Below are 11,979 nucleotides of genomic sequence, written 5' to 3' on the forward strand. Positions count from 1 at the left end.
CACACACACACACACATATATATATATATATATATATATATATATATATATATATATATATATATCTGTGTGTGTGTGTGTGTGTGTGTGGCGCCTCTGTGAAATAGTCAATATGATTAGACAGCAGCATGGGGGGCAGGGGACAGCAATGTGCAACAAGACTTCATGTATGGGTGTCATAACGTCCCAACGAATGCTCCCAAATCAGTGTGAAACTGAAAATGTCCTCAGCCATAGAGTGGTCTTTCTTTTTTTCTTTTTTTTTTTTTTACACCATGCTGCATCAAAGCCTTTGATCCCCCAACACCCCCTCCCCATCCCAGCCTCTTCATTCTTTTCTCTGCCTCCTGCGTGCATTCCTGCCCCTCCCCCCTCCTTGAGTTTCCCTTCCCCAGTATAGGTCTGTGAAGTGTTAGTGAAGTGTGCAGCCAGAATATTGAGCTTCAGCAGCGAGGAGTGGCGATTTGACCAAAAGAAATCTGCTTTCACTTCTGAAAATCCAACCATTCTTCTTGCAATGGGGACATCTTGTCGGTCGCTCAGTTTTGACATGGAGGCTGCCATCCTGAGGCCTGACAGCCAGTGTCACCTTAACGTTAATCCACTAAGGCATTTATGAGTGACAGTGAATGTCAACATGTTGTTAGAAAAGACTAGAGCCTTCAAATTCCATATTGCTGCTACATTGATTTTGGAAAGCCAAGGAACAGCGCTGTTAGGTCACAGGAGCTCCTGGAGCGCTGTTCACCAACTTAAAATAGCCCACAAGTTAAAAAAAAGATTTGAGTTTAGAAAATTCTGATTTGGACCTTTAAGTTCTGCTGCTATTTGTTCAATTAATTTACAAAATAAACAATATCGTCATTTAACTGAAAGAATGAAAACATATCAAATTCTAAATAACTGATCCTCTGCAATTTACTGGAGTTTCTATCAGATTTCTAAACCGGCGTGTTAAGACAGTTCTGACAAATTTGATATCGACAAAACAAAAATCATAAAATGAAAATGGAGATCACATGTGGACTACAACAATCTCTTTTTATTTTCTATTCCGAACAATCATTTCAAAATGAACAGTCCTTACAAGTACAATTATTATAAAAGGCCAAAAACAATTACTTCACGTCGCTTCATATAGCAATAGAAAGGATATATGAAAGACTAAATTCAAGAATATGCTACTAATCAATTCTTCTTCAGTGACCCAGTTTGTAGTATTTATCAGCCTCAAACACACAGATTGATCCATTCATTCATTAATACCATATTTGCTTTTTTTTTTTTTTTTTTTTTTTTAGCCATGCTGCCCAGCTCCACTGTCTGTCTGCACGGAGATCACCACCTTGTAACTTTTTGTCTCATTTCCTTCTCCCTTGCAACATGTTTGTCACTCTATCCAGTGGTTGCGTTTCCTTTTAGGCCACCCAAGAGGGAAAAAAAAAAGAGCTTTTTTTTTTTCCCCGAGTTCCTCATGAAGACAGTTCAGTGGTTAAAGCGTTTCATGAAAGCGTAGCTGTCTGTGATTCCTTGACGATTCTCCTTCACCATCGAGCGACTCCAGCGAGCTGACTGACTCAGAGTGACGTAACAGAGGGCTTCGCTCTAGACGGCCTGGGTGATCTCAGTGCTGAGACCCTCCACCATGTCTGAGACCGTGTCGGGGACTTCCTGGATGTCCCCACAGAGGTGCACCTCCTTTCTCAGTTCAAAATCACCCTGCTCCTCCTTGACGGGCCTCTCATCTATCTTCTCGTTTCCGTTGACACGTTCTTCTGCGTGTTCGGCCGTGGCGTCGGTATTATCGCCGCAGTCTCCGTTCACGGCTGTAACTGCTTCTTCCTCGTTCTCCGTGGAAGAAGGGCTTCCTAAGTCTCCGTTTTCCATCTTGCCTTCCATCTCCGGCTCCGGCCCAGGAGGTACCTCTTCCAAAGAGGCTTCAGCTGCCTTATCGGATTCAGCAGTCATGTTGTTGGCGGAGGCAGACTGGGAGATGACAATCTCAGGTACAGGCTCTGCAGATTGGGTCTGGGCTGAATGATCAGGGCCCGGGCCTTCTGCTGGAAACGATTCTTCTTCTGCGTGATTGTTTTCAACAGAGGCATTCACTGCCACAGCCTCGAATGATTCTGCTACAACAGTCTCAGGTTCAGCGGTGTCAGACATCGTTAAAGTTGGTTGGGGTTCAGTTTCCTCTAATTGCTGCTCTTCTTCGTCTTGCTCGGGTTCTGGCTCGGTTGACTCTTTTGATTCTGGTTGTGGCTCAGGTTCTGGTGTGGGTGCTTCCACAGCTTCTGGCTCTGTTGCTTGAGCAGTGTCTTGCTCAGGCTCTGCCTCTGGAGTTTGCTCTGGTTGGGTTTCTAACTCTGCCACTGGCTCTGGTGTCGGCTCAGCCTCTGATTCAGGTTCGGGCACCGCAACAGCGGACGCCGTCTCTTCCACGCCGGCTTCTGGCTCAGTCGCCGTCTCGTGGACAGCCTCGGGCTGATGACCCTCAGATGCTGCCGCTGTGCTGACTGGAGCAGCCTCTGTTTCTGGTACGGATTCTGCAGCGACAGGAGGCTCCTCCACTTTGGGCTCTACGGGTTCAGGCTCAGCTTGCACAGGCTCCTCAAATGTTGAAGGAGCAGACTCTTGTGGAGCTGCAGCAGTTTCAGCTGCCACTGGCTCCTCCAGTTCAGCTGCCGGTTTCTCTGCAGCGATGACCGGCTCTGGTTCCGCCAAAGGTGCTTCTTCAGCCGGTGCTGTCGTTTCTTCCACGGGAGCTAGTTTCTCTTGTGCGGCTGCCACTATTTCTACTGGAGGTTCTTCCACTGCTGTTAATTTCTGCTCTGTAGCTACTAGTTCCTCTGGTGGAGCAGATTTTGGCTCTTCTGGAGCTATTTCCCCCACTGGAGATGCTTTCTCTGGTGATGCTCCTTTTTCCTCTCCAACAAGTGCTTTTTTCTCTGCTGCTGCAACTGTTTCCTCGACAGCTGGGGTTGTTTCCACTGCCACAGCAGCTGGCTCTTCTTTCACTGGGGCTGCTTCTGGTTTTCTCTCTGGAGCAGCCTCCTCTTCCGCTGCAGGAGCTTGTTCCTCTGCGGGTGCAGATTCTGGAGGCACCGCAGCCTGGTTTACTGTGGCATCTGCTGACGCTGCAGTTTCCTCTACCACGCCATCTTTCCCAGCAGTCCCCTCTGCTCCTGTGGATGGAGCTCCATCTTCCACTTTGGCAGACTCTTCTGCACCAGCCCCATTTGCCGTAGTCTCATCTTTTTTATCTTTGGGGTCGCTCACGTCATATCCTTTCTTCTTCTTGCTCAGTTTGCCTCCCATGGTGTTTCCTGAAAGAAAGAAATGAGACTAAGTGTTTTTTTCCCTTCCCATTTCAGAAAGCATACCAGCACTAGTCATGAGTAAATTAAAGTTTAACCAGGTGAAATTCAGCAACCCATGTATCATAAAATGCATCTGAATTGTCAAACAGAATGTGAAAGTATTGCATATTTGGCAACCAACAAATATGTGATGAAGAAATATCAAATACAAGTAACATTTCCTCTTTTTACTATAAAAATGAAAACTTAGTTCCTTTAATATATTTTTTTCACTTCAGTAGAGAAGTGTCTGGGAGAGAATGAGAAGTTTAATTGGGAAACAGCTCACTGCCAAAAAGAGTCTGGGTTAAAAACAAATGTTAACGCATGGGAACCTAAGGGAGGTCAGACAGCCCCACAGTCTATGTAACCTTCCAGGAATGTGTGGTGAGGCTTGGTGCCAAACGAGCCCACAAGTCTGAGTCGAACATCTATGATCTACATCCACATCTATTTTCCATCCCATGAAAAATGTTGTGAATGGGAGCAAATGTGAAAGTTATTGCCTCAATACTGCTGGTCCTTTAGAGGAAGTGTACAGAGCAGAGATTGCTACAGAAGGCAGCAACAACTCCCCAGAGAACAGGAAGTTCAACTTTGTGTTAAGGGTAGTCTTTTCAGCAAACAATGAGCAATCAACTCTGGCAATTGGACAAAAAGAAATCATTGATATCATAAATTTGTTTTGAACCAAAAAAAAAAAAAAAAAAACAATCAATAGCGTGTCATCTATAAACGTCAAGTTTCGGTGTGTCTCAATGCGAGACATGACAGAAACCAGACGGCGGGGGGTGAAAAAAATGGGGAACTGTCCATAGTGCTGTCATAAAGCAATTAAAACAACTAAACCGGAATTGCCTTGTACCTCTTTTTACTACAACAAATATCATTACGTAAATATAATAGTTACAAACTAAATCCTCATGTATGGACGTCATAGTTGCTGTTTTTTCGTCCTTTTTTTTTGGGGGGGGGGGGGGGTATATCTATTCCAGTCAAACTGAGTAGTTTGAGAAAAAATCTGTTTTATCTCACGTCCTTTCAACCCTTTCCTTCCAAATTATGTTTGGATAATTTTGGACACCGAATTCAAAACGTAGAACCCAGTTCCTGTTGCAAGGATGGTCACATGCAAATGCAAATGGAGCCTCAGGCAGTCCACATGCCGGCCGGTAACAAAGGATGAGACCCCCCCTCCCCGCCAGTCTAACTGCTCCCACTTGTAAAGGCAGAAGATTTGGAAGAAGAAGGAAAAAAAACCCTACCGTCTGCAATATTAAACTACCATATATAGGCTGCAGCAGATCTAGTTAGCGCTGAATTGAAACGTACGCTCGCCAGAAACACGCATCAGCGCTGAAAGCTCTAGCAGAGGTCTCCATCCCCCCACCACCTCAGACCCACCCACCCACCCACCGCTGCCTCCCTCAGCTGCTCTGCCCTCCTTCTTTTTTTTCCTTTCCTCTTTTTTTTTTTTTTTTTTGTTCACGAGGGTCTGGAAATGCGGGAGCATAAATCAGGAACCCGGTTTTGTTACGCGCAACTTTGATTTCAGGTTGGCTTCAATTTCTACAAGGTTTTGGGGCGCGTAACAACGCCGTGCGGGGAGGAGGAGACGCACTACGGCTCGTTGTAGCGTTGAAACATGGGGGTAAAAAAAAAAAAACATACTGTAAAAAAGAAAAGCCCTCCCTTCTACCTTTTCTTTCTCTCTTTCTTTCTTGTTTTTTTTTTCTTTTTTTCTTCTGTTTTTTCTCTCTTTCTTTTTGCCTATTTCCCTTCTTAGCGTACCACACACCGCATGTTCTTTTTTTTTTTATTTTTTTTTTTTTTGCAGGGACTGACCTGTGCCTTTTGTTGGGGAGTCAGTCGGGCTTCTTGTCCAGTCTCTCCGGGTGGATGTGATAATGGAGGTGAGCCTCTGGAGTGACAGCTGCAGATTCCGCCCCTCGCTCCTTCTCTCTGAGATGCAGTGCGCTGTACCGGAGGAGTGGCCCCTCACGCAGTTTTCTGGACATCTGTCGCTATCACAATCCAGCCAACCCCAGGACTGCTCCGTCTGCAATCTATACCTCCCAGTCTTTAACCCCTCCTCCCCTTTCCCTCTCTCTCTCCCTCTCTCTCTTTCTCACACACCCACTGCAGCGCATGGTTCCCCTTTTTTTGAACAAAACACTGGGGAAATAATAATAATAATAAACTGACCATCCATTTTCTTTTTTCGTATACAGCTGTATTTTTCACCCGACCTTTCTTTCCCAGATACAAATTACCCTGTAATCCGCGTTAGTTGTAAATCCCCACAAGGATTTTTGCAATGTAAATTATGCATGAGACGCGCTATGTCAGGGGGGGAAAAAACAGAAAAAGAAAAACAACACCCTCAGGACTTTACCGGACAACACGCAAGCACACACTCCATGTAAATCATACTTCCCCTGATGTTTTCTTTCTTGTTTACTGTGCAGGCACATGGTAATAAGTGGAAATAAGTGGCATCAAATTAACAAGAGCAACATCACGCAGATGCTAATTAAAGGATAAATCAAACAGATGTCATGTAGTTCAAAATTACATTTTAAAACGGTTATTGTAGGTTTTAAAGAACCATAAGCTATAAACACATTAAATATCCATTTATTAGTATCTAATTTCACCTTTTTCTAAGAATAAAGTAAATGACTGGATGTTTAGGTGATGGGTGTTGACAGTGAAACAGGAGACGCAGAAAAACACCTTGTGTGATCTCACTTAAACCTCTGGGAAATACCTGTAGCCACTGAGGTTGTTTTTTTTTTTTTTTTATCTCTCCCCGGATGAGGACTTTTGTGTGCAAACAATAGGCAGAGATCAGCTTTGTCCATGAACACTCACCCAAAAAGGTCTGTAGTTAAGATTTCTTTCAGTGAAACAGAAAACAAGACAAAAAACAAAAACTGGGTTAGGGGTTTGATTTGGCCAATCAAAACTATCAAGTCCTGCAGACAATCACAGGTGAGTGGAGACAGATACTGGAGTGGGTTTGGGTTTGTCGTGGATGAATTTCAGTGTCAAACAACTGTTAGACAGTATTTGAAAAGCATTCAGTATGTTTTATTAGGACCATAATAACCTTGATGTAATATAAAAGTTATCTTTAAAACATGTGGCTTAAAAATCTTAATGAAACTATCCTTTAAACTGAATCAAACAAGCAAAGAAATAAGCAAATTTAAACGCATAATATACATTTTCGATTGTTTACACCCACAGAAAACAAGCTTTTTTGATGACTTTTTTTTCTAGCAGACAGCACCCTCTTCTGTTAAAAGGTCAAAACACATGATTTATTTGCGTGGAATAAACCTGTCAGCGTTACGCTGATGCACAACACACAGCACTAAGCAAAGATCTACTGATGATGCACACTTAATGCACATTTTGTAGCTGTCAGTAAAAAAAAAACCTTACATCTACCCTTTGTCACCTTTGTTTTCTTTTGCGAGTCAACTGTATTGATCCTCTGTTGTTCCTCAGATAAACATTTACTACAAATACCACAGCCGGCATGGACATTTCACCAAACAGTGTGAATTTAACTTTAGCTGCAAGGATTCTTCTTCACTTTCGGAAAATGATCAGTTGTCAGTGATGATAGGGGGGTTTGACAGTCACTGTTTGGGAAACCCGTGGTTCGTTCAATTAACAGACAATTAAATACATTTGCAACTTCAGTCCTTGTTATAAAACTTTGACTGTTGTCGTAACAGTCACAAGTTTTGTTTAGGAACTTAGTTGAATTGCATTTAGTAAAACACATTGCATCTATTTTTCAGATGGCACAGCCTCATTAAGAAAAACAAAACAAGAAAAAAGTATTGACGTTAGTTTTCTTTGCTGACAGCAGGGCTCAGCATTGTCAAAAGGGGGCAGAGAAGGCTGACTTTCACATGATGCAAAGGCTCTGGAATGCAATCCCATGAGTGCAGCCTCCATCCCAGCCAACCGCTCTGCTCCACACAGACAAGACTCAAAAGACGGAAGAGTGTGGGGGAGAGGCCTTGCAAATTCCCCCCAGATAACTGGCATTAAAATGTAAAACTCATCTGCTGGCAGCTCCTAGTTCAGATGACCCTGACAGTACAATGAAAGAAACAAAGAGAAGTGTAGAAACAGGTGCTTGTTTCTGCAAAACCCGTTATAGGCCCACCAGCAGGACGAGTGTGTGCAGGAATGTGGCTTCTTGTTCAGCCGGTTTGTGGTTCCCAGTACAAAACAGGATAATCCCCAGACAGAAGGATATATTTCTTCATGTTTAGTTGAACTGAATAAAGACAGAATACGGCATCAGATTTCCAGCGAAAGTCAGATTCAATCCAAAATAACTACAACAGAAGACCATGCAACATTCAGTTATTTAGCAGCACTGTATAAGAGCAGAGAACGTAAGAAAGTATGCAACTTATTAAATGTTTATACAGATATAATATAATGCTATAATCTCTGTAAAATTCAAACCTGGTTAAAAGATATTAAACAAGTAGAAATCTGTAGAGTTGTATTATTTGTCAAGTTAAAAACAGTTTTGGGTAGGTTTACGAGCAATAACAATGCATGTATTGATTTGGTTTTATGAAAATCATAACTGTGATTACTGTATATGACTTTCATCTGTCAAAGAAAAGAGCACTAGACCTATATTTGTCAACTAGTCCTTTTGTGACAGAATCATTATTCCTAGCATTATTTTATTTTATTCCTGCAATCTTTAATTTTATATATATATATATATATATATATATATATATATATATATATATATATATATATATATATATATATATATATATATATATACACACACACAAACACACACTGTATATTAAATGTAACAAAAACCTTGTACTACAGAAATCTTCATCACTGATCTGAAATGCAGAAATAGCGCCATCTGCTTGTTGATTGTTGTCTCACAGCTACAGTGTCTGACCAATTTATGAACATGCATGAAAATAAAATAAATCACAGAGCTCCTTTGGTTATTTATGTACTCTAAGATTAAGAAATATTGTTATCTTTGACAATCCATTGATCTCTTTTGATGACTATATTTGTTGTACACCATGTACTTAGTTTTTTACCAACCTTTTCTGTGAATAATGCAAGGTAGAAAAATAAATAAGTAAAGTATAACTTTAGAGACCAGTAAAAAAAGGATCATCAATTGTAAAACTGAGGATACGACTATAGTTTATTGTTATCTGTGTGTGTATGTTTGTGGGTGTCTGCCTGGCTCTCTGCTGCAAATTAAACCCACTGTGCATCTTTTCAGAATTGTTGAAAGATTAATTTTGGCTAATTATAACAGTCCATTTTTAATAGTACATACATTTTATTAAAACCAAGCTGTCCAACCACATAAAAAATGACAAATATTATATATGTGTGATTTCTCCGCTTTATAACTTAGTGGCTCCCAATTTTTACCTGAGTAGTGAACAATTAATGTGTATGTATTTAACTGTATGTATTTATTTCTAGAGAATAAAATGTAAAACAAAAAAATTAGGTTTGCATTAAACCTTACTACATGCTAGCCTGTCTCCAGTGTTCAATGGGTAAGAGGCAGAGCGCCAGTCTATCACACACTTCAAAACAGCAAGAGTTGAACAAATTCTCATAGTCAATCAGAGGAAAGGCCAGTGAAAAGAGATGTCTTTTTAGAGGACATTTAAATGATTCTATGCCCTGCATGGTGCAGAGTGCAGACGTGTAGAGGAAGGGTATTCAACAATCTTGGGAAAGCTACAACAAAAGCTCAATCATCTCCACGTTTTAACTTTGATCTCGGTACCTCGACGAGAAACTGGCTGGTTGACCAGAGTGGAGATAACATAGATAAGATGGGGCTTGACCATTTAAAACTTTAAAAATAGTAAAAAAAAAAATAATAACATCATACATACAAAAAGAAAATAAGTGAATAAGGCTTTTTGGTCACTTATGGATATAGACCTTCATTCTTGAGAACATGTCCTATGCCCAGTGCTAGGCAGCTCCCTCCTGTTTAAAACTCTTCCCAAAAGCTTATCACTAGAGGGGAAAAATATTAAAGAAATAGTTGTTGCAATCAATAAAAAAAGCTCAAATATTTAAAAAAACCAATGTATGTAGTTTTTATTTACATTCAGAGGAACAGAGGCAAATCTTGCAAGCCTGACAAACGCCATCTGAACTGCAAAGTATGGGTGTTTGCAGTGTTTTGTGGGGTTTTTGTTGAAGGAGGGACCAGGGCATCATATCAATAATCAAGAATCCTTTATTGTCACCATCATGTGTTACCATGGTGAGATTGCCCTTGAAGCAGACACCGGCCTAGGATATACAGAAAGAAAAAATAAATAACAAGTAACATGTCATGCAAGCACAACAGACTTTTTTTTTTACAGGTTTTCTTTTTTTCGTTTTGTTTTCACACACTGGAGCATGCAAAAGATATATAAAAAAATTAGCAGAGTCCAAGAGCTTTGATATCAGTCCCTTAGCGAGTGATATGAGCCATGCTATATAGATTAGTCCCTCCTTCATGAACCTCAAGTAATGAGGTAATTTTTGTGCAGTGATCTCGAGGCTTCATTTACAGAAAAGTGCAATTTGATATTCTGGAGAATAAGAGTGTGCAAACAGGCAATAACAGCAGTGTGATTGTAACAAGATGGACCGCAAACTTTCCAGCAGGGAGCGATAGCCCTCACAGTTCTTGGAGAGAAGCTGTTAGTTTATTAGTTCTCGATTTGATGCGTCTGAAGCATTTATTTGATGGGAGAGGGGCAAACAGTGGATTACCCAGGGTAGTGGGATCAGTGGAAATGCGTCTGGCCCTTCTCTGGACTCGTTCTGCATAAACTGAGTCCAAATCCTGTACATGGCATCCCACAATACCCTGTGCTGTCCTCACCACCCGTGCTAGGTCCTTCCTCTCCTTCACTGTGCATCTCTGATACTACACAGTTACGATTAGACATAAAACACTTACTATGGTCGTATGTGGAAATATCGAAGTAACATCTCAAGACATCAGCCCAAAAGTTCAAATTTGGGTACTAATTTGAACTTTTTTTCAAATGGACCCCAAGAATACCAGAAGATTATTTACAAAGCGGCTTAAGGACAGCAAAGTCAATCTTTTGGAGTGGCCCTCACAAACCTTGGATCTCATTCATGTGGAAAATCTATGGGCAGAGCTGAAAAGGTGTTTGTGACGAAGGTGTCCTCCAAACCTGACCCAGTAGGTAACACCAGTCCTGTCTGATGAAATTATCCATTGTGATAGAAAAACAAACCTTTTCAACTCAAGTCATACAGGCCCTTCCTCCATTATTAAGGAAAACTTCTGAATATCAAGAAAGTAAGAGAAAAAAGGCTCACTACTTATTAAGGCCTCATGCAACTACAGATACTTACAGTGAACTAATGACTGAACTGAAACAGGAAAGGTTTAGGTAGGTTTAATATCTTAATAATATCTTAAATATATTTTTAATATATAGATCAAACAAAGGTTGACCTCTATGTCTTTTTATGTTGTGTGTGTAAATATCTGGTTGCCCTGATTTAAGGAGGACAAACACTGAAATATTTAAAAGTAAATACATAAATAAATAAATGTGGCAAAAATAAATAAGTATACAATTAAACACATAGAAATACACCACACAAATAAATGTAGGCAACAATTAAACTATACAACGAGACATACATGTATAGACCTCTTTTAATTAGCCTCTTTATTTTTTCACCTTTGAAATAATGATCTTATTTATATACCATCTGTTTATGATGTTTCATCAATCACTTCTATTTTAAATGTATTTATTTATTTATGTGCATGTTTTAATTATTTTGTCTGTTTTATTCTTCCTTTCTATTTTTTTGCCCTATTTATTTCTCCAATCCTATTTATTTCTGCCAGCCCGTTTTACATTTCTACATGTCTTTCTGTCTCATTATGCAAATGAGAAGGGGGGATCTTAAACAATAAGTGTCAGTTTAACTGTCTGTTGTACCCCACTAACTAAACGATGAAGTAACAACACTCTTCTTTCACTTTATAACAAAATTAAAATATCTCTATTTCTACGACTACATGGCCACTAACTGAAATAAATGTTCGGTGAGCGTCCAAACTACAAATAATACATTTGGGAATTAAAGAGGCGTCTTCAAAAAAGTTGCTAAATGCCTCAGCTCACGGATAACCCGGATTGCCATTGTGACTGGGGTCAGTAGTAGCGGCAGCCCTTGATACCAAATAGCAGCAGCAGGTACATTCAGCTATGCAGTCAAACCGACCAATAGGCAGGAGTTGTCCCCTTAAGACCACGCCCTTCTCATTTGCATAATGAGACAGAAATGTATACAGAAATGTAAAAAAGGCAGTGTTGAAGAAATAAATAGGGTGAAAAAATACAAAGAACAAAACAGGCAGGAGTTGAAAAACACACATAAATAAATAAATTTAAAAAAAATATTGTTTAATAAATAAAGTTGAAAATTATAACGTAGTACAAATAAATAGTGTAATTATTAAAAAAGGGGGAAAAATAAAGAAGCTAATTAAACAAGCTATATGCGTAAGTCT

At 40.2% G+C, this 11,979-nt stretch overlaps 1 protein-coding gene across 2 annotated transcripts; it reads right to left on the reverse strand.

Moving 5' to 3' along the window:
* Positions 1–1,275: 1,275 nt before the first annotated feature.
* si:dkey-56m19.5 (cell surface glycoprotein 1) lies at positions 1,276–5,467 on the reverse strand. Of its 2 annotated transcripts, none has more exons than XM_012850798.3 (2): positions 5,205–5,467; positions 1,276–3,326 (listed from the first exon to the last, which is right to left on the reverse strand). In XM_012850798.3, exon 2 carries the CDS (start codon positions 3,316–3,318, stop codon positions 1,606–1,608), a length of 1,713 nt encoding a protein of 570 aa, XP_012706252.2. In that variant the 5' UTR covers positions 3,319–3,326; positions 5,205–5,467; the 3' UTR covers positions 1,276–1,605. The 2 variants fall into 2 exon arrangements, with proteins under 2 accessions (XP_012706252.2, XP_035992050.1); XM_036136157.1 differs by lacking the exon at positions 5,205–5,467 and adding an exon at positions 4,625–4,725.
* Between the last annotated feature and the right edge of the window lie 6,512 nt (positions 5,468–11,979).

The sequence above is a fragment of the Fundulus heteroclitus genome, chromosome 4, assembly GCF_011125445.2.
Source record: "Fundulus heteroclitus isolate FHET01 chromosome 4, MU-UCD_Fhet_4.1, whole genome shotgun sequence".
NCBI lineage: Eukaryota > Metazoa > Chordata > Actinopteri > Cyprinodontiformes > Fundulidae > Fundulus > Fundulus heteroclitus.

Coding starts and splice junctions, on each gene's coding strand:
- si:dkey-56m19.5 (XM_012850798.3), bottom strand. CDS start 3,318: ATGGGAGGCAAACTGAGCAAGAAGAAGAAAGGATATGACGTGAGCGAC.